Raw genomic sequence first — 26,494 nt, 5'->3', positions numbered from 1 at the left:
GGCCCTGTGGAGACCCCCTGCCGTCCCATGACGTCCTGGACCCACCTCTGGTGGCTCCAGGGCGGACACACTGGCCCAGCCAAACCCCATAGCCCTTGAGGACCCTTGCTGCTGGGAAATGTGCAAATGAAGCGTTGGCTGCTGCCGCCATTTATGGAAGACTCCCAGGACACGCTCTCCTGTGATGAACCGAACCTATTTCTTTCCACCACAAGGAAATTTTGAACCTGCCAATTGGGACTGGTTTGATGGTTCATCCCGAGGAATTGGTGTGTGTGAGTCTGGTCTGAAGGCCAGGAGCTGGCCGCATACATGTGGACGTGGCACGCAGGAGGATGTCACGTGTGCTTGGTGCTGCAGCCTGCATACAGGTGGGCGTGGCGTGATGTGGCCATCCTGCCAGACAGGAGAGGTAGACACCATTGGAGACACTCAGGTGCCCAACCTGGACTCCTTCACCGTGTGGAAATGATATGTTTAGTCTGTGCTGCCCCACAGTGGGCTGGGGATCCCCAACTTGCCCTGAGAACTTCTCTCCCTCCCCTCTCCCTGGGTCGGGGGCCCCTCCCAGGGTCTTCCCCCTTTTAAAGGAATCTCTCATGGGGTCCACTTCTCTGCTCTCTAAATGGGTAAAAAGCTCTGGCTTCTATGGGGCTGGTCCCCTCTGTCCTGGAGGGCAGCTGGGCATCAGAATCGGCTGCAGGACACACAGCATCCACAATTGCAGCGGGCTCTGGGACTCACAGCTTCCCGAGGCTGCACGGGTCCCCCAGGCAGTGGAGGCTTCTGGGAGTGTGGACAGCGTTGTCTCTGGTGCTCAGTGGCCTGGCAGAGCCCAGAGTCCTACAGGTTAGCGTGAGGATGAGGGCAGACGGGGTGCCGGCAGAACTCCCAGGGCTCTTGGGGGAGGGAAAGGCCACTCTGGAATGGGAGATAGTGACCCTGAAAAGGAGGGGAGGGTAGCCCCTGGAGGCCAAAGGGTAAAGCCTCTATGGGATATCCATCCACCTGTTCCCCTAGAAAGCATAGACCATTTAGGGGCTTGCCCTTAAAGAGTACCCACCTTGACCCTCTCTGGCCTGGAGTAGGCTTTTATTACGGACTAATGGTATATTAAGACAGCAGCCCAGCCCAGTCCAGATCTAGTCCGTAAGTCTGATATTAGCTCATAGGTCCAATACCAGTCTATAAATTCCTTTCAGACTCATGCAACACATGATATGATGCCAAACGCAGCAACATCACAGGCCCATCGGTGGGAAGTCTTACAGATCCAGTGGCAGTGGAAGCACCTCAGCACTGGTGTGGGTCTCCACGTGGCCCCTCCAGATCCAGGGCTCTGGCTCCATTAGCGTGTCTCCATGTGGCTTGTCAACAGCATTGTCTCAAAGGGAGACTGTGTGTCCCACCTCCAGGGAGGAAGACAGGAGTTCCCAGAATCCTCAGAAGAAGGCCACGCTCACACAGAGGCCTCATTGACAGTCTAGACTATACCCCTTCGCTCAAGTTGACAGTAGACTCTGTAACTGCCACAAACTATTTTTACACTTTATTTCTTAAAGCAATGTTATCTTTACAGAAAAATGGTGCCGGAAGTCTAGATAACTCTCACTCCACGGTCTCCAGCTTGCGTGACCATCCTGCCTGCCAGCGGCCCAGTTGTTATCACTGGCGAGTCAACACGTCAATAAACAAAACCAGACAGGCTCACTGCCGTCCAATGGGTTCCAGCTCATGGCTCTCTCCTCTTGTACAGAGCTGCAGTCTCGAAAAGCCACAGGGACAGGTCCACGCTGTTCTTACGGCGTTGCTAAGGGCATGTCGATACATTATTACTCGCTGACGTCCGTTTTTTAAAAGTATCAAAACGCCAAAACTCACTGCCAGCAAACCGACTCCAATGAGTTCATAGTGACAGCCCCTCTCTCCCGAGTGGCTGGTGAGTTTGAACATCCAACCTCACAGCCAGCTGCCATTGGCCATCCCAAGGTGCTGCCAGGGATCTTGACTAAAGTACATAGTTTACATTAAGAACAAGACTCTATCTCTTTTGGGGGGAGTAGAAAGCCTCGTCTTTCTGCAGAGGAGTGGCTTGGGGTTTCGAACTGCTGACCTTGCAGTCAGCAGCCCCACAGGTAACTCCTCTGCCCCCAGGTTCCCTGTGAGGGGTTTGGAAATAGGGCCACATCCACCCGGTGGCTCTCAGACGGGCCTTGACCTCTACACCACATTTGGGATTAAAAAACAAAATCATTCTGACTTCCTCCAGTAGTTAATGAGGAACCCCGGTGCCACGATGGCTAATAATCGGGCTGCAAATTGAAATGTCTGAAGTTCGAACCCAGCCAGGGGCTCAGTAGGAGAAAGACCAGGCACTTGCTTCCGTAAAGATGACAGCCAGGAGAATGTTTTGTTGCGTATGTTTCGGCCACAATTAGGGGGAAAAATATATAATTACGTGAATAACAATGAGTGCAAGGAAGAGGAAACTATTCTGGGCTTGACTGGGGGGGTCACTGGGCCAACTCTTCCTGATACGGTTGGATTATTGAATGGTGACACGTGTGGGTGAAGTCCTGATAAAACTGGTTGCCCTTAACTTGGCCCTCCCTCGTGTTCGACGGGGATATGAAAAGTAATTCCAAGAAAGCCATCTGCCACGCGGGCTTTGTTTTATCTTTAAGAGGACATTTTTAACAGCAAGCGTGAATCAAGTTTAAAAAAGACCACAGCCAAGAAGCCCCTGCAGGACAGTTTGCCTCTGTGGCCTGCCCAGCACACAACAAACACAGCGAGTGAGCTATGTTCCGTGAAGGCCTTAGAACTGTGCCTGGCCCATAGAAGTGCTTATGACTGCCATCGTCTCAGTGTTACAGATGAGAAAGGTGGCACGGAGAGACTGAGCAACGACCTGGCCCTGGGTCACCCAGAAAGCAAAATATATGGACAGCCGAAACCTTTCCTTCTTCACTTAAGGCGTGCCACCGGCGTAGTGACAGACTGGGACCCTCTGCCTTGTGCTTCCGTGGGCCTTTGGACGTCTGGCCTTTTCCGAAGGGCTCGGTTGTGGCTCTCGGAGCACAGCGTTTGAGCAGCCTGTGCCGCCGTGCAAGTGGGGTTTGGGCCCAAGTAGGAAGCCGACGGTTGCCCCATGAAGGATGACAGCTGGCCGCACCACTTTGAATGGTGATCGACCCAGGACTGGCTGTTTCAAACTCGTCCAAAGCCCTGTAGACAAGCAGCTGGTCCACTACAGGGTGATTAACCACTCGCTGGGTGCGAGACACGGTGCCGGGCACCGGGGGGTGACTCAGGAAGAAACCGGCCTGGCTCTGGGTTCAGGAGCTTGTAGCCTTTCAGAGGAGGATGAGACTGATCACCAAGAGGGCCGGGCGTCAGCCTGGGAGAGCAGAGGGCCCGCAGCAGATGGGAGAGGTGACGTGTTTCTGAGACTGGTGGCGAGTCTGAGGCGGGCGGCCCAGATGGAGTTTACCGGGTCTGCTGAGACAGGATAGAAACAAGGGCAGCGTGTCGAGCTTTCATACAGCTAACTCGATTTACTCTTGGTGCTAAAAACGTCCTCTTGAAGATAAAACACAATCTGTGTGGCAGATGTTTTTTTTTTTTTGGATTTACTTTTCATATCCATGTTGAAAATGAGGGAGGGGTAAGTTAAGGTTAGCCTGTCTAGCCAGCCAGCCGTCTATCCATCCATCCATCTGTCTGTCCATCCACCCACCCATCTATCCATACATGCATACATACATCTATTATCCATCTATCCACCCACCCATCCATGCAACCATCTATACACACATTTATCCATCCATCTACCCATATATCCATTCATCCATCCATCCATCTATCCATCTATCCATTTATCCATCTATCCATCCATCCATCATCTATCCATCTATCCATCCATCCATCATCTATCCATCCACCCACAGACCCATCCATCGACCCATCCATCCATCCACCCACAGATCCATTCCTCTATCTATCCATCCATCCAAGCATCCATGTATCCATCCATCCACTCACTGATCCATTTTTCTATTCAGGCATCCATCCAGACATCCATGTATCCATCCATCCATCGAACTACCTCTGTATGAGGCATCCCTGAGTGGTGCAATGCATATAGCTACTGGCCTAAAGGTTGACAGTTCCGGTCTACCCCGAAGTGCCTTGGGAGAATGGCTTGGTGATGGCACCAGGAGTGTGTGTGTGTGTGTGTGTGTGTGTGTTGTGTATATTTAGGAGAGGGATTCAAAGGTTCACAGAAAAATGGAATTGAAAGCTGCTGGAATTTTCCACACACCTCTCAAAGCACCCTCACACATATGTAGAGAGAGGAGCCCTCGTGACACAGTCTGTCAATGTGAAATCAGATGGAGACTTGTTCCTAAGCGGAAGTCAGTGGATCCAATCCACCAGTGTTCACCTGCTCCCGTGAAGATGGTACCTCGCAGACCCTGCCGCGTAGTTCGGCTCTGCCCCCAAGGGTCTCTATGAGTCAGAGTCAACTCAATGGCCCACAGCAACGTACACGTGTATGTATATGCAGAGATATATACACACACATATATGTATATAAAATACATGTGTGTGAATGTAATTTGAGGAGCCCTGGGTGGTTACCAGTTGGGCTCCTAACTGCAAGGTTGGCAGTTCAAAACCACCAGCCACTCCTCACGAGGAAGAAGGGGCTGTCTACTCCCAGAGAGCCGCAGTCTCAGAAACTCACAGGGGCAGGTCTACCCTGCCCTGTGGGGTCCCCATGAGTCGGCACTGACCCGCTGGCAGTGAGGAATGTAGTGTGGGGGAATGTTTGCAGGGTGGTAGAGCCACACGCTCTGCATGTATCAACTTCGGTGTTCCTTGAACTGGGGACAATGACACATGGGTCCCCAAAGTCCACAGTCTAGAGCTGGCAGTTAGTAGGTAGGTGCATGCCGACCTTAGTAGCAGGATGTCCATGCTTTTCCAAAAGGGCAGTGACCCAGAGCCTGGGAACTGGGGGCCTGGTGGGGCGAGCAGTGCAGAAGCAGGCCCCTGCCCGGGGGATCCCTGTCCTGGTAGATACCATCAACATGGCCTCGCAACTGGATCTGCTGAAACAGCAAAGGGACTCCTGCCCACACCGGGTGGCCTCTCCGAGGGCAGCGGCAGGGAGCCCTCAGCCTTATCAGGCCTGAGGAAGTCGAGACTCCCGCAGTGGCAGCAGCTCAGGCTGGGCAGGACTGGCACAGCTAGCAGGGTTCACACCACCCCAGCTCAGTAAGTACCCACCGGGCACCTCCAGCCAGTGCTGCCGAGGTCCATCTACCTGACCCCACGCCTTCCACCGGGCAGGATATAGCCCCCGTGCTTTATAAAGAGTAAAAGAATCAGGCCAAGCCGTGCCTGCCCGAGGATGACCAGACCCTCCTTTGCCTGGCTTTCAGAGATGCTGAGGGCCGCTGGGGTTAACTCCTTCCCTGCTGCCTCCGGGAAGCCCCACCTCCCACCCGTGGTCCTGGTGGGTAACTGGAAGAATGACATGAGCCACAAGTGGAAGCATGGCATGTGGCAGCAGCTTTCACATCTTCACCTAGACCCGTGTCCCCAAAGTGGGTGATGCCACCCCCGAGGCTCCAGAAGGTCCAGGGGGGCCTCCAAAGCAGGTGCCTATCCTTCTCTTGGGTGATGGGCTGCAGGACAGAAGCTTTTCATTGCAGGGGAGGGTGGTGGAAGCGCTGAGTCTTTTGGATGTTTGTCTGAAAAATTAGTATGGGATTCTCCATTCTAGAGTTTAGATATACTGAGCTCCAGGCAGGACAGGACGGCCGCTCCACGGGAGAGAGGTGGAGCTTTCTCCACCTGGAAAAGGGTTCCCGTCTGAAGTCCACAGGAGCAGTTTGATGCTCTCCCATGGGGTCACTGTGAGTCGGCATGGGCTCGCGGGCAGTGAGGTTTGGGGAGCGTGCTCTGAGCATTCCTACAGGACTGGGCTCAGCCCGCGGTTGCTATGACTCCTAGCGGCACTGTGGGTACAAGCACACAACTATGGGAAACACGGCCCGGTCCTGCCCTGTCCTCACCACCCTGGCTCTGTGGGAGCCCGTGGTGGCAGCCCCCGCGTCAGCCCGTCTCATGGAGGGTCTTCCTCTTTTCTGAGAACCCCCTCTACTTTGCCATGCCTGAGGGCCTTCTCCAGGGACTCCCCTCGCCTGATGCCCACTATCAAGTACACGAGACCAGGTCTCGCTGTCCTCACACTGTATTTATAGAGAGAGGCATTCTTTATTTATTTAATCATTTTATTGGGGGCTCCTACTATTCTTATCACAAGCCATCCACCCATCCATCCATTGTGTCAAGCACATATGTACATTTGTTGACATCCTCATTCTCAAAACATTTGCATTCTACTTGAGCCCTTAATATCTGCTGCTCATTTCCCCCCTCCCTCCCCACTCCCCCTACCTCATGAACCCTTCATCATTCATAAATTATTATTATTTTGTCATATATAACACTGTCCGATGTCTCCCCCCGCCTTCTTCTCTGCTGTCCTTCCCCCAGGATATACATAGATTCTTGTAATCAGTTCCCCCTTTCCACCCCACATTCTCTCCACCCTCCAGGCATTGCCATTCTCACCAGTGCTCCTGAAGGAGTCATCTATCCTGGATTCTCTGTGTTTCCAGTTGCTCTCTGTACCTATTCAGATTCTCTGGTCTAGTCAGATTTCTAAGGTAGAATTGGGATCATGATAGTCGGGGGGGGGGGGGGTGAGGGGAGGACAGAGGCATTCTTAAGCAAAGGCAGAATTCACCTGTGCTCAAATTGTCTCCTGATATGTTGATCATGCTGGAACAAATCTGGGTCTTCCAAGCCCGCATGACTGCAGAGCTGCCCGCTCATACTTGTGCCTGCCTCACACCTGTGCCTACCCCGCACCTCCACGACCCAGCCCACCCCCCGCCCCATCAGCCCAGGGCTCTTGTTCCCTTGCAAGGAGCTTTTTACTTCCTGCCAAGTCGGCCCACCGCCTGATGGCCCCGTGAGTAACAGGTACCTAAGTGTTGAGTGGTGAAGCCCAGAGTGGCCTAAACGTCCACATGAGGCCACGGCTGGGGTTCATAAAAGCCTGTGGCTCCCCTCACACACAGGGGTGCCGAGGAGACGGATGAGATCACCCACTGAGTCTGGCACCATCCGTGTCTGAAGCCTGACGTGCCATAGCCTCCTCCTCGTTGTCAACACGCATTTCTCACCCTGCTGGGCTCGTGAGGCGCCCTGAGAACCTCTGGGAAGACTAGGTTGGCATGTGGAGGCCGGCCAGGGTCTCTACATTTCTAGCCAGGTCTCACCCAGCGCCCTCCCCACCCATCCACACACTGAACAGCAAGGGTGTCGTAAGCTTTCACGGTCTTAAGCTCTCCTGTAGGCAATGGTCGGTGGTCCATCAGCCCCCTGCTGGACAGGCCTGCCTCGGCGACCCGATGGACTCTGTGGGTCTCATCTCAGCCATGTTCAAGGTCCCTGCCACTGACCCATCATGCCTGAGGCCCTTCCTAGGATAGGGCTGCCTCCTCCAGACCTTCCTTCATCTCAGGCTCCCGCCCCTCCCAGCACCTGTGCCCAGCCCGGTCCCATCAGCCCAGGTCTCTGGTCACCCCAGACCCCATTGCTGCTGCCCCTCACCTGCTCATTCCGCTGCAGCCTCCGTCCTGGCCTGAGCCGAGCCCTCTTCAAGCCTGTTCTCCCAGTGTCTGGGCTCTCTCGAACCAGGGATGCTGTGGCTGTCTTGTCAGGAGGAGAGGTGCCTGGGCCACCAGCTCAGAGTCTCAGGCGCTGGGCAGGTCTGATCAGGAGGCTACTCCTCCATGCCCAAGGAGTCCCTGTGTGGCACAACGTACAGCTGCTACCTGAGCCCTCCCATTACCACCTCGGAAAATCGGCCTGCGGCCCTCTGTTGTGAACCCTGCAGAGCCCAGCTCCCATCTGACCCACACGAGTCACCCTGAGTCAGAGCCTGCTCCATGGCTACCACCTGGGTTTTGTGTTTTCTCCTCTGGTGGCCTAGTGGCTATGAATCTGGCTGTGTCCCATAAGGTCCGCAGTTCAAAACCACCAGCCACTCCTCGAGTGTCAGAGGGGGGCTTTCGATTCCCATAAAGAATGACAATCTCAGAATCCCACAGCAGCAGGCCTACCCTATCCTGTAGGGTCACTATGAGTCAGCATCGACTCAAGGCAGGGCATTTGGTTGGGTTTGGGCCTGAGAGGCCATCAGGGGCCACCCTATTGCCCTGGACACCAGAGAGGCCAAGGAGAGCCGGGAGAGGGTGGGGCATGTGATCCACCGTGATCGGACGGCTTGATTTCCCCATGGGCTTTCATCAGGATGTTTTAATCCGATTACCTTTCTGATCCAGCGCAGCTTGAACAAGATCAGAGCGATTTCCATCAGGGGTCTGGGGTGCGGGGGCCGGGGTGGAGGCGCTGCTCGGGCTCCCAGCCCAGAGTGGGATGGGAGGGTGCCCAGAGGAGGCGGTCTGGGGCCTGATTGTCAGCCAGGCGAGAGAAGCATCTTCCGTCTTGCCTTTCGTTCCTTCTTTTTATCAAACAGCGAGCACTCTGCCCGCCCCCTCCATCCTCAGGATTCCTCCCCAGTCCTCTCTCTGGTCATCTTGCTTTAATGCCAACTGAAGCCCTTCCGGTTTCAACTGCTGGCAGCCCAGGCGATGTGTCCCTCCCCTGTGTCCCCCTCTGTGTTGGCAGTAAGAGGTGTGGCATCACTGTCCCCTCTCACTCTGCAGAATGTTCCCTCTGCTTAGCCCCTCGGGGTCCAGTGGAGGCCCTGGGTCGGACAGGTCCCTGCAGAGTCTCTCTCTGCGGTGGGAGGGGACGAGCAGAGGCCCTCGGTGGGCCGGGCAGGGTAGGACACTGTGGCAGGCAGGTGGGTCTAGGACCTAGTCTCACTTTGCTGCCCCTGGGATGAGGGACCATGAGCTGCGTAAGGCACTGAAGCCAGTATCTACCAAATGGGGTGGGGATGCCCCCCCCAGTGCCCCCGAAGGTTCAGTGAGAGGCAGATACCCCAGGGTGCACGCCAAGTGTTTGGCTCAGGACCCAGGGGCTGTTTCCTGAGTCTCCCCTCAAGCATTGACAGCCCCGCCCCCACGCCTTTCCCCACCACCCTCTTCCCCCACCCCCACCCCTGCCAGACCTCCCTGCCCCCACTGGTTTCCTGGCCAGCCAGAGCTCAGTGGGAACCTGCAGGCTGCCAAGTCACAGGGTCATGAAGCCTGGCCCTGGTTCACTGAGAGTTGTAAACGGGTGAGAAAGCCACAGGGCTGGTGGCCACCTACCTAACCTTGGCTGAACCTGAGCCCTGGGGCTTCCCCGATGCTAAATCCCTAATGCTTAACACCCCACCACCCTAACCACAGGGTGGGATCCATGGGACTTCCTCTGTTCTGGATGCGTGAGGCTCAGAGCTGGAGGCCGGCCCAGAAGAACCTCTCCCACTTTTAAGCAGATCAGTCCATGGATCCAGAAGCTGCAGGGCCTTCAGGCAGGTCCACATCCAGGGGCTCAGCCAGCTTCTTCCATCATCCCTCCCCCTGGCCATCCCCTCCCCCCTTGTCCCATCCCCAGCCCAGTCCCACTGCCCAGTGCCAACAGGTCAGTTCCGACTCACAGCAACCCTGAAGGACAGACAAGAGCCGGGCTGCCTCATGGGGTTTCCAAGGCTTTCACACGTGTCTCCCTCCGAGCGGCTGGTGGGTTCGAACCACCAACCTTTCTATCCGTCAGCAGCTGCGGCCCCTAATCGAGAGTCCATCTGGCTGTGCTTGTTACCTAGTGCTGTCAACTGACTCGAGACAAGGAGACCTGATGGCCTAGTGGGTTATCTGCTGGTCGGCAGTTCAAACCCACAAGCCGCTCCGCAGGAGAAAGGCACGGCGTTCCACTCCCGTCAAGCGTTAGGACATTGGAAACCCACTGGAGCAGTTCTGCTCTGTCCTAGAGGGTCACCAGGCGCCAGCACTGACTCAAGGACAGTGAGTTCCATTTCCTTTTGGTCATCGTTGTGAGAGGAATGACAATAATAATGCTTTTAATCATAACGCCATCGTCATGACCCTCATTATTGGTCCTTGTTCCTGTTTTGAAAGTTGAGACTCTGACATCATGGGGTGGTACCTTTTGGACGCTCTGGGGGAGAGTCAAGGACTCGATTCTCTGGGAGTCAGACTGCTCACCTCAAGCTCAGCAGTTCGAATCCACTGGCTGCTTCTTGGACGAGAGAAGACTTCTGCTCCCGGAACGATGTGCAGCCTCAGAAACACGGGGACAGTCCTGCTCTGTCCTGCAGGGCTGCTGTGTGTCAGAACGGACTTGCTGGTGGGGAGTTCGGTGTTTGGGGAGGGGGAGGCCATAGTCTTGTCGTGTCAAGGTCCCCGAGGCCACCCCCATTCCCTGACTTGCAGCAGCACCCATGTTTCCATCCTGTTCACCCATCATCACAGCCCCGCCCCAGTCTCTGGCCTTCAAGGAGCCTTGTGCTTACCTTGGGTGCATCTGGGTCTTCCAAGCTCGACTCCTTGGCTCCTTCACTTACTCACGTCGCACCCCCTGTTGGCATGGGCAGTGACGGGGCCCCAGGCTGCAGGCATCTTTGGGGACCCCATTGGGTTTGCTCAATGCTGTTTCATCCACTCCCCCAGGAACTGTTGTCTGATTGCCCACCACGGTTCCTGGCCGGGGGCGTAGAGTGGGGGGAACCCCAGGCCCTTTCTTCCGTCAAGGGCCACCTGAATATTTATAACATCATTCTCAGGCCTTAGTGGTCAAACATTTAGTTAATTACCTCACCCCTACTGTGATGCCTATGGGGCCCAGGGTCTACACATTGAGCTACTCGCTCAGGTCAGCAGCTCAGAGCCACCAGCAACTCCACCGGAGGAAGACAGGGCTCTCTGCGCCCATCAAGAGTGACGATGTCGGAAACACAGGGGCAGTTCTCCCCCGGTCCTGTTTGGCGGTGGGTCTGGTTCTCTTGGTTCCTTGGTGGCTTCGCTGTGTCCTGTCGGGCTGTGATGAGTCGGAGCCAGCTCCATGATGTGGAGGCTGGAACCGCTTCTCTGGAGTGAGGTGGGTGATGCTAACTGTGTGGCTGATCACAGCCTCATATAGGCCCCAGGGCTGGACATGGCCCACCCTGTTCTAGGCCAATGTGTACCCAGGGTGGCAGAATGTGTCAGACCCAGGCTCAGGGACACATGGGGCCGTGCCAATCAATAGGACATTACAGTGCATTTCAAGCCACTCCCCAATCAACCCTAGGGTAGACATCTCAGGCAGAGAGGAGGCTTCTTCTGGCTGGGGGTGGGGGGTGGGATGGGGGTGGGGGTGAAGCTACCGAGCTGTGATGGAGCTGGAAGAAGGTTGGGTGCTTCCATTCCTTGGAAAAGGGGGTCTCTAAGGACCCCCAGTAGCCTGCTACTCCACATACGGGCAAGTCCTGGCTGCCACCCACCCACCTCTGGAAAGTCCCAGAGCCTGAGAATGAGTATTGAAGGCATGGAGCATGGCGGGGCGGGCCCACCACTCCCAGCCCACCAGCATCTCTGTTCTGCAGGTTCCATCGTCAAAGTCACGGGCCCCCTGGGTTATGATCCATCCAGCCTGCGGTGCTGCCGGTCCTCCCACCTCCGAGGGCCACCATGCCCTTTCCTGTCCACCCTCGGTGCAGGGACAAGCCAGGGCCCTCCCCCACCTCCCGAGAATACTGATAACAGGGGCCACCTCTCCTCCCCCCATATACTCTCAGCCCACTCCTCCTCCCACCGGCCCCCCGGCCCCAGTGCTCCGTCAGCGGGAGCTGCGTGTGCGTGTGAGTGTGCGTGTCACACTCCAAGATGTGGGAGGAGAATGCAGCGTGGGGGGAAGGAAACAGCCTAAAATAGCAGGGCAGATTCAGGGCTCCGGAACTGCGCTGTCGCGTCTCAGCACGGGCCGTCCTCCCGGTGTCCTCCCTGGCGCCGGCCCTGACATCCGCGGGCTCCGGATACTTCCATTGAGCTCCTCGTTGTGCCCCCACCACCTCCTCTGGCATCCAGGACTCTTAGGGTCCCAGTGACACCCCCACTCAGAAGCCTTTAGCTCTGCCTCAGCCCCTCCACCCCCAAGTCTGCCCTTCCACCATCTGCAGACCCACCAGGGGCTTCTCCTGAGTAGTAGTGGGGCCCCTCCTTGGCAGGCTCCTCTTACCAGGGTGGTCCCAGCTCAGCAGCAGTGTCCTTCTGGGTCCCCAGTTCTGACCCCCTCCGGCACCAATAGTGTGTGTCTAAGGGGACGGGGACAGATGCTCAAAACTGCCTGTTTTCAGCACAGACCCCAGAGCAGGCCTTTGGGTACAAATCCAGAAGAGGTTCATCTTCTCTATGGGAACCCTGGTGATGTAGTGGGTTAGGCACTGGCCTAATAGCCACAAGGTCAATGGTTCAAAACCACTAGCTGCTCCTCAGGAGAAAGATGGGGCTTTCTACTCCTGTAAAGACTTTACCATCTTGGAAACTCACATGTGGCAGTTCTGCCCTGTCCCATAGGGTCTCTAGGAGCCAGAATGGACTTGGTGGAAGTGAGGTTTGGTTTTGTGACTAGACTGTCCCAGTGGACTGGGTACTGATTAGTCGACGTGGGTAAGTGGGTAAGTAACAGCCTCAACCTCTCTGAGCCTCAGTGTTCTCCTCTGTAAACTGAGGCTTCCACTAGCACTGCCTCCAGGGGGGCTGCAGGGTGAAACTGGTTGGTATATGGCTCTCTGCTCACATATAGAGTTACAGCTCAGAAACCCACAGGGGTGGTCTGCTCTGTCCTCCAGGGTCACTGCCAGTCAGCATGGACTTGGTGGCAGGGAGTGAGGGATCGTGATAGGCATGTAAACCCCTTAGAACGGGGGTGTATTAGTCTGGGGACTTTAGAGAAACAAATCCACAGAAACTCATGTATAAGAGAGAGTTTGATGTAAAGGTTAAGTGAGTATCCAGAAAACATCCCAACCCAGTGCTGCCCAAGCCCACAAGTCCAACTTTAACCCATATTTCCAACACCAATCCACAAAGTCCTCCTCCATCTCACAAAACACACACTATGACACCCACTGCAGGAGGAAAGCCGAGTCAGTGAATGTATCAGCATCTCAGCGCTGACAGGGGTCTCCACATAGCTGCTCCAGCACCCAGGGCTGCATCGGGGTAGGTTCTCAGGATGTCTTGCAGGAAGTGAGCCTTGCCAGCTGAAGCAGGGAACTGGCTAAGGCAGCTTACCCTGGTCCAACCATCAGAAAGCTAGAGACCTGAGAACTACAAAGGCAAGGCACACTGAGCCATTTATCCCTTCGTCCTTCAATTAACCCCATATGTGTTTATTGGCCAGGTTGGTACAATAAACTAACTACCTCAGGGGATAGTTTTTTGCCATGGTAATTATTGTGTTCATTGTATCATGCATTCATGATTCTATGATAACCTGTGACTACCTCAGTATCATTACACACCCACTGGGAGCGTAGTGACAAGCTGGAGTTCCAAAGGCTGGGTCCTGATGGGAAAATGGGCATCGCTGACATTGTGTGAGGATGGAGGACAACGACATCATGACGTAGTCAACAAGCCCATGACAATTCTGGCCTCCCAAGTGGATGCTTGGCTTGAATATCTGGGGTCAGTCCGAGGCTCGCTCACCTCCAATCTCAGCATCTGTTACTGAGCATGCTCTGTGTGTGTTTGTGTGTGTGAGTGTGTGCGGTGTATGTGTGTGCACTGTGTGTGTTGTGATGTGTTATAGTGTGTGTGTGTGTGTGTGCGCACACACACCTTGGTCCCTCCAGCACACACTAAGGAGGAGACAAAGCATCCATGACTGGGTCCAGAGTCAGGAGACATCTGAGGAGCCTGAGCAGGGCGGACCTGGGTGGACGTGCATCAGTCCTGCATATCTTGGATGGAAGTGTCTGTGGCACGTGTGCACTCAGGGATTGTATGTGCATGAGCACATGTGTGTGTTTGAGTGGGGGGTGTGTGCTCACATGTATGTCTGTGCATAAATGTGAGTACAAGTGTGTGTGACAGGGTGAGCATATGGGCACACCATTGGCCTGTGTGCATGTGTAGATGAGTGTTACACATATGTGTGTACATTTTTATACAAGTATGTGCGTGTGTGGACATGTGTCTGCATGGCTGTGTGTATGTGAGTGTGCCAGCAGTGTGCATGTGACTGTGTTTATGTGTTCACACATGTGCTGGAATTTGCATGCATATGTGTTCGTGTGTGTAAGAATGTGCTTGCTGGTAGGCGTATGTGTGGGTGTGTGCATGTGCACAGGTGTGTTTTGGTGCGGTGTGCACACCCATGAACAGGTATGTTCAAGTGAGTGTACATGTGTAGCATGTGTGTGTGCACGCATATGCGCCCTTCCTCTCGGTGAGCACAACACACATCTCCCCAGCGCCTGATTTATTAACGAGGACAATACAAGGAGAGCGCGCCTATTATTTCTCGTGTCCGCATCAGCTACTGACAGCTTCATGGAATTGAAATATCTTATTTAATGTGAGTAAGAATCATTTTAAATATCAACTGTGACACTCAAGGACTCGATCCAAAAAAGGGCACTGTGCTTCCCCCGCGCTGGGGAAGATGCCACATTTGTTAGACAGTCATTTTCTCCCCTGCTCGCTCATCTCTTGTCTCTGAAATCCAATTATCCGTCTCGGCTCTTCCCCGGGCCGTCTTCACCACGTGCCCTGCACCCTGGCCCGTCTTCACTGGGGCAGCCAGTGGACTGAGCTACCTGGTCCTGCTGGGAAACAGTGGGACAGCCCATGACGGATGGGGACTCTTGTGGGAGTTTCCTGGGCCCCCTCTTTTCTGCCCCACCCCTGTGGCCCTCCCGGGGCTGGCACTCCCTTTGCCCATCTACCTCGGAGAGCACCAGGCTTCCTCCTGCTAAGAGAGCCCGGGCCACTCAGGCTGTCAGGAAAGCAGAGGGAGCTCTTGTGTGGCTGTGACGACACCCCCAAGATGCACCTCTCCCTGCACAACGCACCGGTGGGGAGAGAGCCATGAGGAGGGAGGCCCTGCTTCCTGTCTACAAAGGGGTGGGGATTGTACATTTGAAGTGGCTGGTATTTGCATAAAGGGACGCAGAGATGCTACTCTGGAAACTCACAGTGTGGCCTCCTCAGTGGGGTGGGGGCGGGGGCCAGAAGACAGAGCAGGGGGAGACAAGGGTGAAGGTCTTCCCTGGGCACCTTTTCTTCTCTGGTTTTGATTTCATGTGAATATCTTGTTCATTATAGAAAGCTATGGTTAATAGGTGACAGGTGGATAGGCATGATTAATACATGATAAATATATCTGCTTGACAGGTGGTAGATAGATTGATTGATTGATTGATAGATATGGTTACTAGATGATTGGCAGATTGATAGAGTGGTCGACAGATTGACAGATAGAATTAAGGGATGATAGGATTCACAGATGATGGATGGATGGATAGAATAGGTCGGTAGGTGGATGGATAGATAGGTAGATAGATACATAGGATTCACAGATGATGGATGGATGGATAGAATAGGTCAGTAGGTGAACGGATAGATAGGTAGATAGATAAGATACATAGAATTAGCAGATGATGAATGGATAGATGAGTTAGTGGGTAGGTGGATATAGATGGATGGATGGATGGATGGATGGATGGATGGATGGATGGATGGATGGATGGGTAGATGGGTAGAAATAGATCATAGCTAACTTGAAGACAGGTAGGGTGGTAGGTAGATAGGTGAACAGGTGGATAGATATAGAGGATAGCTAGCTATCTAGATGACAGAGCTATAGATATGATTGATTGACCAAAAGAGATGGATAGCTAGATGACAAGTTGATCAATTGGTAGATGATAGATAGACAGATGATAGATAGAGGGTGGATGGATGAAGAGATGGACAAATAGGTGAGTGAAGGTGGGTCAATCCACATGTTCACCAGCCCCTGAGGACACACCTTTGTGACTCTTCTGTACTGGCTGGAGACCAAGGTTGTAAGTCAGGCAGGAAGGGGCTGACACTGGTCTCCCCTGAGACCACAACAGAGGTGGCCAGAGGTTGGGAATCCCACCCTGGGAAGGAGGGTGACAGTGTGCTGCAGACCAAGAGGAGGGCTGTGGGAGGCATGTGCTTCATGCTTGCCCACCGCAGCCCCCTGAAGAGGACACTGCCTCCGCTGGCAGCTGAGGGCCTGAGGTCCAGCCTGGAGAGGTGACAAGCAGCGGTGGGCCAAAGGGCGTGGCAGCCCCTCCATTCACTGATGCGGAGGCCAGCCGGGGTTCTCCCCATGGACAAACCTCGGAATTTACCAGTCAGGGAATCTGTGCCCCCTCCTTTAAGAGCCCGCTCTCCTCTCCCCTGTCACTCTGCCAGTCCTCCTCCTTCACAGGGTGCCTCCCCTGCCCCCACTTTACCATGCACCCTCCCACAGTGGCAGGCACCCCTGCTCCCTCACAGTACAGCTCCTGCACCAGCCCCAGGTCACTCAGGGTCAGAGTCGCTTGTCATCCTCACAGCCAAGATGGGCAGCACTGACCCCAGTGTACAAGTGGGGAAACTGAGGCTCAGGAGGGCTCCATCATCTTCCCAAGTCCCACGACTACCAAAAAGCAGAAGCAAAAGTTGAGCCTGTCCCCCAGTCCCGGCAAGGAAGCACCATACACCCTCCAACCCCACCCTCTCACTAGGGCGGGGCAGATGCCGGGCTCTCCTCCCATTTCATCCCTGTCCCTGCCTCTGGGGCAGCCTGGACTTGTTCCCAGCTGGGCTGGCCTCCGCAGGCGGGTGGGACAACAGAGCTTCAATGAGTGGGTCCCACCAGCCCAGGCGGGCGCTATTCCTGGCAGCAATGGGATGCAAGGGCTTTGTAGAGGCGAGGCTGGCCAGCTGCCTCCCCTCCTCCCGGGAGTCCTCGGGAGAGCTGCGCTGTGGGTAGAGGGACGTGGGTTTCCCTGGTCAGGAAAACAGTGGGCAGATCTGTTACTTTAAATAATGTTGCCTAGGAGCTGGAAATAGATTTCCCTGGCTGGGGGCATGCCAGAGAAAGAGGCACCCTTGAGAGCGTGGGGCTGCACCCCAACTGCACCCACTGAGCAGGACCTAGGGGCTGGGCCCACCTCCCCCCTGGAACCCAGCGGAGGGGACATGCAGGAGCCACCGATGGGGCTGGAGGAGAAGGGGGTGAGGTGAGGGTTGGGGACTCCTGACTGATGTATATGAAGTCCGGGGCAGAAAGCTATTTTTATTCAAGTTTGCTTTTCTCTGCACACCGTTGACATCAGCAAACAAATCCAACCTAAGGAGCCCCGTGCCTTCTCATATGCGATGATGCATGTTCAGGTATGCGCACGCCCTTGTTTTATTGTTACCACAGAAGCAGTTGTGTGTGGGATAACGAAAGCGCTCACGGCACAGACAGACATCACGCCCAGGAGGGAAAGTTGCTCCCCCGCCCCTCCCCATCCTGAGACTTCTCCCCAAAGGTAGATAACCCAAGACAGGTGATCCATCAGGAACAAACTTTGGGACCTGTACCTCTACACAGATGTGCATACATTGTGTGGGTGTGTGGTGGGGAGGGGGGGTTCCATTTCAGTTTAGCCAAACAGGATCGCACTGTTCATTCTTTCACTTTGTTAACTTTGAGGGGGAGGGGGAGAGAACAGGGGCGTGGCCAACCCAAATTCTCATTACTGGGCTGGTCCTTGGACTCCTAAGTCTGAGAACATTCGCAGCAGCTTGTATTCTCGAAAAGCGACTCCGTGTTGCCAGGAGGCTGAATTGGATTCCCCAGAAGTGCTTCTCAGATGCAGGGAGACTAGGAAGAAAGGCCCGGTAGTCGACTTCTGAAGTGTGGCCAATGAAAGCCCTGTGGATCACCAACCGCCCAACCAGCCGCCAATGGTGGGGATGTAGCGGGTCTGGGCCATGGGTTGCCATGGTAACCGCAGCACCCGCGACACTGCGTTCTCATCCTTGACCCCAGTGTTGCTCAGCCTTGCCTCCTCCTGTTTGGATTCCCGGCGTGCGCGGGCACGTGCATATAACGTGTGCGCGCACGCACGCTCCAGCCCAGACGCCCTTGTTCCCGCTCAGCTCTCTCCCACCTCAGCCTTGGCAGGTGTCCCTGCCGACTTCCGTTCCATGGCCGGGCCACCATTCCTCGGTCCACTCGGCTCTGGGTGGACACTGTACTTGCTCCATCGTCTGTCTGCGGATTTCTGCGGACAAGCAAGGCGCCGGCCCCTGCCAACCCTGCAGATGTTCTGTTGCATTTTTGCAAACCTTGCCCAAAGGCCAGCTCTAGGAGGGTCCCCGGGGTCCCAGGGCTCGCATATTTTAACCATAGCAGGTTCTGTCCTCAACACTGGACAGGGACACCCCACCCCGCACAGACCCCCGGAGTGCACTGCCCATGCCCCCTGGCCCTTGCCCACCCTGCCCATCACTCCCACTGGTGAGTCTCCTGCAGTCCGGTGTGTGACGAGTACATCCTTGGCGCTGTTTGGTTTAGAGCCTCCTTCCCTATGATAGTGGCAGGGACGGAGGACCCTCGAGACCAGGTAGGCACGAGCCTGACTGTGCTTACTTAGCTAATCCGCAGTGCACCGTTCACTGCAGATTAGAAATCAACGCAGCTGAGCCCATAGGGGCCTTGTTTACCATCAGCCGGAGCATGCTGGGATTACTGCCTAATCCGCCAGGCGGGGGGGGGGGGGGGTGGAGCATCCCCTGGGAACCGACTGCCCATTTCTTTAGCTCTGCTTTTTATACCAGAGTCCCTTGCCTCTGGCCCATCTCTCTCGCTGGTCCGCACCCCGAATTTAAGGCCCAAACTGTCTCCACACGAAGCTCCTGGACCATGGCGGCAGAAACTGATGGCAACTGGCCTGAGGATGGGGTGAGAGGAGGGAAGTTTCCAGAGGCTGCTAGCCGGCTGTACCCCCAGCTCCACTCTGCATGGACACTCTGGACAGATAAGAGCTACAGCCGGTTCGGCAAAGATAAGGGGCTTGGGCAGCCGGGGGATTCTGGGAAATGCTGTGCAAACACAATGCCGGCAAGACAGGGAGACCCTCTGGGGTCCCATGTCAGGGCTGAACTGCCTGTCAGAAATGCATGTGGGGAAATGGTTGTTCAAGTGAAGCTGCCTCCTCGTCTCCCAGACAGCGACTCTCAGCAAGGTACCCAGGTCACAGGGCTAGGACCAAGCGGACACCTGCAAGCCCCTCTGTCTCAGAAGAGAGATGCTCCGCTCGGCGTTCTCCATGGCCATCCTGCTCAATTTTTTAAAAATCGAGGAGCTGCTAGTGTTTTGTCTGGGGGAGCCCTGGTGGCACAGTGGATGGCATGTCGGGCTGCTCACCGCCAGGCCAGAAGTTCAAAGCCACCCAGCCGCTCCACGGGAGCAAGATGAGGCTACCCTCTCCCATAGAGCTGGTCTCCGAAACTCCCAGAGGCAATTCTCCTGAGACTGCATGGGCTCAGTGACAGCACGTGTGCGTGCGTGTCTTGCGAATGGGGTGAAAGTTTCCCGAGTAGATGAGACTTCCCTTCCACAGTGAAGACATGTTTTATTCCCGGCTGTTGGTGGCAGCTCCCACACGTGGCAGCCCTCATCCCACTCCTCCCTGTGTTTCCAGCCTCCATCGCTCCTTCTTTCCCAAGACTGCTGCACGTGGTCTGGAGTCAGTGCTGTCCTTTGGGCCTTCAGGTGTGTGTGCCTGCTGGTGGCATCGTTCCCCTCAGAGGCCTGTCTCTTATTCGGCTGAAAATCAATCCCTGGGGTGGGTGCATTCCCAATCCTCAAGGATAACAAAGAACCATGGTCTCAAGGGTTCCACCGGTCTCTTACCAGGAAGCCTCGTCTCTCGTATGGGTTGGGAGTCTCAATCCACGTTTTTCTCCCCCTCTATCCAGGGCCTTCTAATGGGGTCGCTTTCAGAGCTGGTGGAGCCGGTGGCAGTGGCCAGACACCATCTAGTTGTTCTGGTGTTGGAGTTGTGGATTCTGAGGTCCACATGGTCTGGGACTGTGTTGTTTCCAGTTGCCTTTGGGTTTCTGTCTTCCTAGGAGCCATGGGGCGGGTTCGAACCGATAACCTGCTGCAGTTGTTGCTTAGTGCTGTTGAGTCTGCTCTGATGCACGGTGACCGGGGGTGGGCACGGCACAGTGGAACCCCACCCAGTCCTGTGCCAGCCTCACCGCGGGTCATGTTTGAGCCTGTGGTTACAGCCACGGTGCCCATCCATCTTGCTGAGGGCTTCCTCTTTGCCGCTGTCCCTCTACTTTACCAAGCAGGATGTCCCTCTCCAGGGACTGGTCTCTCCTGCTAACGTGTCCACAGTAACTGAGAGGGAGTCTCACTAGCCTAGCTTCTAAGGAGCCGTCTGGCTGTACTTCCTCCGAGACAGGTGTGTTTGTTCTTCGGGGACTCCGCGGGCCTTCCAGTACTCTCTACCAACAACGTAATTCAGATATATCAATTCTTCTGCAGCCTGCCATATTCCTTTCCCATCTTTCACACGTAGGAGGAGATGGCCTGTGTCGGGGCCACCTTAGTCCCCAAAGGAAGACCCTTGCTCTTCAACACTTTGAAGGGGTCTTGTGAGGAGATTTGCCTGACACCATACACCCCTTGCTTTCTTGGCAGCTGCGTCCACGAGGCCCGACTGCCAATCCAAGTAAAATGAAATCCTTGACATCTGTAGTCCGCTCTCCATCCGCCATGATGTTACCTCCTGGTCCGGTTGTGGGGGTCTTTACACTGATCTGTGACCCCCGTCACAACGGTGGCAGCCCTTGATCTCCTCTCCTCCTGCTTTCAACCAGCAAGGTCATCTCTCTGCCTCTCGAAGGTTGTCAGTCATCCTTCCTCCGAGCCTGGTGCCGATGTCTTTCTCATAGAATCCACCTTCTTGGGTGACCTGCCCAGCACACAGACTGAATCGGTATGGTGAAAGGGCACGCACCCGATGCACCCCTTTCCTGCTCGGAAACCAGGCAGTGTTTCCAGAACAAGGGGCCCGCACATGGCCGGCTGATTGCTGAGCGCACATTGTCCTTGTCTGGGTCATCCGAGGGCCACCGCGGAGTCCGTGTGCTGATGCATTCGAAGCCCCCAAATGCGGACCACTGGGCGGCAGCATGTCCTCCTGTCCCCCTACAAGGAGAACAGAGAGAATGGCTAGCGGGCTGCTCATAAGCTTACATTTCAAGTGAGTTAAAATCACCCGATGCTGAGACCGGGTTTTCCTTTGAGTGAGCTCCAAAAGAAATGTGCTTCTCTAAGCGGCATGCTGACCATGTCTATTTCCGTGTACTCCGCACCCCATCCCATCCCTTCCCTTTTGGGGGTTGGTTAGTTTGAATGATCTGCCGGAGAAAATGAAAATGTGACGGTCTCATGTCAATCTGAGGTGGGTGGAGGCGGTGGTTTACGTTTTCCTGCCCCGTGGTCTCCGGGAGTCTGGGAACCGCGGTGTGAAAGGAAGGGACGTAGGGAAACCACACTGTCTTGATCCGGTTGAAGATTCTGATGGTGGTGGGGTAGGATGGCCGTGGTGACGAGGGTCCTGGCACAGTGGTGAGGTTCATGAGGGTGGGCAAGGTGGCAGCCCCTCTGCCAGAACTGGTATTTTAAAACCTGGCAAGACCAGGACGTCACAGTGTCTCCCAGGCAGGACACACCAGCCGAGGCTCAGGTACCTGTCAGCTAGTCCACTGAGTCAGCCAGCCTAGGACACTGGGGAATCTAAGAGGACCACTCTGGGGTCCTTTGTTCCTCTGAAGGCCCTGCTGGACCCCTGCCTGGGGAGGGGAAATGGGGTCACATTGGCATGCCAGGGAGACAGGCCCCTGGTCCCCAGCCCCTTCTATGCCCAAGAGCGCCATGCAGAGAACCCTGATGGTCTGCTAGCCGATAGGTCACTGGTTCAAGCCCACCCTTTGGCCTCATTAGGAGAAGGCCCTGGTGAGATGACAACCTAAGACACCCAGCAGGGCAGCTCTCCTGTGTTACGTGGGGTCACTGTGAGTCAGAATTGGCAACAGCTTGGCACCCCGCAGCCACACTGTGTCCTGCCCTGCTCCCGATGTCAGAAGCCCCTCTCCTGACCCTGCAGCACGCACCCCCCGCCGCCCCCACCACCCCGGTCTGCCCTCCAGCTGCCTTCTCCCCCACCCCTTCTACTCCTCTGCTGCTCCCTTGGTGCTTTGGGAGCCACTTCCAAGCCCTGTGTCCTGACCCAAGAGCCCACAGCCAGCTGGCACTCCAGGCCCCCCGCAGGCTCCGCCTGTTCCCGTCACTGAAGGGTGACAGGCTGTCTGGAATGCGGAGGAGGGGCGGATGCTGAGCATTTGGGGAACCACATCCATATCCAACGTCCCTGCCTGTGTCACTTTCATCCATCTCAATTAATACAGCAAAAAGCCGTGCCCAGCCACAAACAGCCATGTGTCCCACGATTCTCAGTAGTGTGAATTTGGGCAGGGAGGACAGCAGTGTCCAGCAGACCAGACAGGACCCAGGGAGGCCTGTTCACTGGGAGGTTCAAGGGCTTGCCCACTGCCCTCCCTTCCCAGGGCAGCTGAGCCCAGGCCAGGCCTCGTGGCCTCTGGGAGCAAACCTTCCATTGAAAGGGGCCTTTGTGACAGGCCAGGATGAAGTCCCAGCTAGGGGACAGGGTGGGGTGAAATATAAACACACGTGGCTTATATTCATAGTAGGTGAACTGATTTTTATTAACTGCTTCGCCTATATAAAACGCTGACATTCACAGGAGCCCTGGGGCCACCTCCAGCCACGTAAATAATGTGGAGAGAAACACCCGTCAAGCAGCATGTGTGGGTAGCAGGGGACCTCCGTGACTAGGTGTTCTCTAAAGGGATGATAGACCTCTTTTCCCATTCAAGGAAGGCCATGCATTCATGGGATCAGAGCTGTGGAGTTTTAATTGGGGGCCAATCAAGATTCAAGATCAATAGGGACCACCCTGGAGTGAGACTGGCATCTCTTCTGTTACACTGACTTTGCTACCGAACCAAACTCACTGCCATCGAGTCCGCGCCAACTCACAGCGACCCTGCAGGACAGGGTGGAACTGCCCTTGTGGGTTTCCGGGGCGGTCACTCTTTATGAGCGCAGAAAGCCCTCTTTCTCCCACGGAGTGGTTGGTGGTTTCGAACTGCCAACCTCTCAGATTACAAATGGGTGACCACTACACCACTGTAACCTATGAATTCTAAAACAAGACACCCGTATGGGACAAGTAGCCCTGTGGTGTGTCCAGGGAGTGTTTAAGGTTAGAATCTCTGGATCCCGGAAGAGAAACGTGTAAAAAATGTTCCCTGTCAAAGGCTCGCTTTCAAAAGGTTTGATTCATTGTGTGTTAAAGATATTAAGTCAGGAAAGGCATATTTCCTTCCAATGAATTAAATAAGCATGGAGGTGAGACCGAACAGTTGACCTTTGATTTGAAATATTCCATTTGTTCCTATGAACCTTGTCAATAGAAATACCAAATCAACGATGTTCTTAAAACACAAGAGAGAGAGAAATGATCTTCCTGCTGGCCCTCCTCCCGGAAGCAGTGATGATGACCTATGCACACCTTCGTCCCTGCTCACGGGCTGTGTCCTCTGCCCCCAGGTACATGATCAGCAGCCTGGACCGCACCCACGCCGGCTTCTACCGTTGCATCGTGCGGAACCGAATGGGGGCGCTACTGCAGCGGCAGACGGAGGTGCAAGTGGCCTGTGAGTACCAGGGTGCCAGCAGGGCGGGCGGGTCTGCAGGCCCCCAGCCATCACCACCCCGGGATCCCAGCATGCCAGGACCAGCAGCCAAGTTCTTCCCCTCCAGGAGCCGTCTGAGGTCACAGCCCCTTTGAGTGACCCAGGTACCCCCTGGGTCTGTCCTGGGTGTTCTTTACATGAGACCAGTCTCTCTGTCTCTTAAAAGGGGCCCCACTTGCTGTGACAACCTCCTCCCGGCATCTTACCCTCACCTGGGGGGTTCTTCCTAAAGCTGGCTTGAGTCTCTCTTGCTGCATGCAACACTCTGCCTGGCAACTTCAGGGAGGGCCCCACATCCCCAATGGTCCATCCTCCAGCCAACAAGGCCCTGGAGCAATTGCACCAAAGGGGCCATGGTTTTCCTGGGGCACTGGGAGACAGAGAGGGAAGGTGACAAGTAGGGGTCCCCAGAGAGGCAGGGGGACAGAAATCAAGTGGTAAACCCTTGCCAAGTCTGTGGGGTCAATAGCCTCTCCCCAACACCCCCCAGAGGACTCCTGGTGGAGGAAGGGGTGGGCCGCATCAGAGATTCTCAATGGTGTCACAGGGCCTAGACCCCCAGCCACTGGTCAGTAAGTACCCCCTTCTGGCCTGCTCCCATCCTAAAATGCCTCCTGGGTCCAGAAATGGGACTTCTCTTGAGTGGTCCCTTGGTGGGGTTCAACAAGGGGTGGCCTAGGATTCCGTGGTGGACCTGAGAGTGGGGCAGGCCTTAGTGAACCCTGGAATTTCCAAACCATGGGGCCCCTTCTCCCAGAAACCATGCCCTCCCCACCACTGTAGCACAGGGAGGAGCCGGCCGCTCAGACAGACCTCACGGGAAATTTCAAGTGAGGCCGAGTGTTTGTAATAATTACGGAAAACAACCGTAATCAGAAGCGGAGGACGCCTCATCCCCATAAATAAGCGCTTGATAAAGGCAGCTCGCTGCGTTCCGAGGGGCGGAAAAGCCCAGGATGAAGATGATGGATGTCAAGCGGCTGTCAAGCGGACAGGACCCAGAGGAGCGGCATGTGGCCTGGGGGAGGGCTGGGGTCACCTCCACCCGCCCAGCCCAACGCCCATCTGTCCCACGTGCCCAGTGACCTCACCACCTCCTCGGCCTGCCCGGAGCTTCACTGAGCTCAGAGGGGCCAGGGCCAATCCAGCGCCGGTCCCTGGCCCCCATCCAGCCCGTGGGAGCCATTGTTGGGATAAAGAAGTATACTTAAGTATATGTTTTAGAGAAAATAAGAAGTTACTGGGTCTGAGTGGAAGTTTGCCTAGCCAGGTGGGTTCACGTTGGCCCTCCCTCGCCCCAGTGGTTCAGTGGTGCTTGCTGCCTGTCTCACAATGGGCCAACAGACTCCTTCATTTCCTTCCAGCTACTGTTCCCAGCGCCCCCTTTGCCCTCTTATCTTCCCATCTCTGCGATAGACTAACAGTTGGCCTTTTGGTGTCAGGCTGGTGGCTTCTGATTTTTTTCAGTAGGACACCATTCTTCCAGGTCAAACTCAAATTCGCAGCCATCAAGTGCATTCTGACTCTCAGAAACCCTCTAGGACAGGGCAGAACTGCCCCTGTGGGCTCCCGAGAGTGTAACGCTTTACAGGAGTTAAAAAACAAGTCTTTCTCCCGGGGATGGGCTGGGAGTTTCAAACTGCGGACCTTGTGGCTAGCAGGCCAGCATGTAGCCCACTATGCCACCAGGGCTCCTGTCTTCCTGGCCGGGTCCTTTATCTTGTGTGCCTCCCTGCTGTTTGGCTAGAAGGTGATTTTGATTTCCGGGGATGGTGTCCGTTCAAAGTCAGAAGCGTGTCTCGGGGTGACGAGTCTAGAGCAGCGGTCCTCCACCTTCCTCACACTGCGACCCTTTCACACAGTTCCTCATGTGGTGGTGACCCCCCACCATAACGTTATTTTCATTGCTACTTCTTAACTGTCATTTTACTACTGTTATGAATCCGGCGACCCCTGTGAAAGGGCCGTTCAACCCCCCAAAGGGGTCGCGACCCACGGGTTGAGAACCACTGTTTTACTGTTTAAGCGTTTGACTCTTATGTTTTACGCCCATTCTACCTGGGGCAGACCACGGAATGGTATCTATCTATCTATCTATCTATCTATCTATCTATCTATCTACTTATCTATCAATTCACTGTCCTCAAGAAAATTCCAACTCATAGCAACCCTATAGGGCAGAGAAGAACTGAGACTGTAAATTCTTACGAGAGTAGGAAGCTTCATCTTTCTTCCTTGGAGTGACTGGTGGGTTGGAACTGCTGACCTTGTGGTTAACAGCCTGATGTGTAAACCACTCTGCCGCCTGGGCTCTTACAGACTGGAATGGCCTCTGGCAAATGCGTGTTGGGCACCCTCCTCCCACACCCCCTCAGAGCCATCCTAAACCACCTCTGTGTCACCACTCACAGTGGGGACCTGTCTTAGTCTGGGGTCTCTAGAAAAAGGAAAACAGTGGTGATAGATAGATAGATAGATAGATAGATAGATAGATAGATAGATAGATAGATAGACAGACAGACAGACAGACAGATAGATAGATAGATAGAGGATTTTGTGTCAAGATAATGGCTCACACAGTT

General features: G+C 55.0%; 1 protein-coding gene across 2 annotated transcripts in view; it reads left to right on the top strand.

Moving 5' to 3' along the window:
• The window catches only part of SDK2 (sidekick cell adhesion molecule 2), a 283,506-nt gene that overhangs the window by 130,089 nt on the left and 126,923 nt on the right, over nt 1–26,494 (top strand). For both annotated transcript variants that reach the window (XM_075562175.1, XM_075562174.1), the window contains exon 3: nt 23,767–23,873. In XM_075562175.1, coding sequence (XP_075418290.1) covers nt 23,767–23,873 — 107 coding nt within the window. The remainder of the gene's footprint in view (nt 1–23,766; nt 23,874–26,494) is intronic.

This window comes from Tenrec ecaudatus, chromosome 10 (genome assembly GCF_050624435.1).
Source record: "Tenrec ecaudatus isolate mTenEca1 chromosome 10, mTenEca1.hap1, whole genome shotgun sequence".
Lineage (NCBI taxonomy): Eukaryota > Metazoa > Chordata > Mammalia > Afrosoricida > Tenrecidae > Tenrec > Tenrec ecaudatus.
The sequence above is the reverse complement of the archived record's forward strand: the minus strand, read 5'-3'. Positions and strand labels throughout refer to the sequence as shown.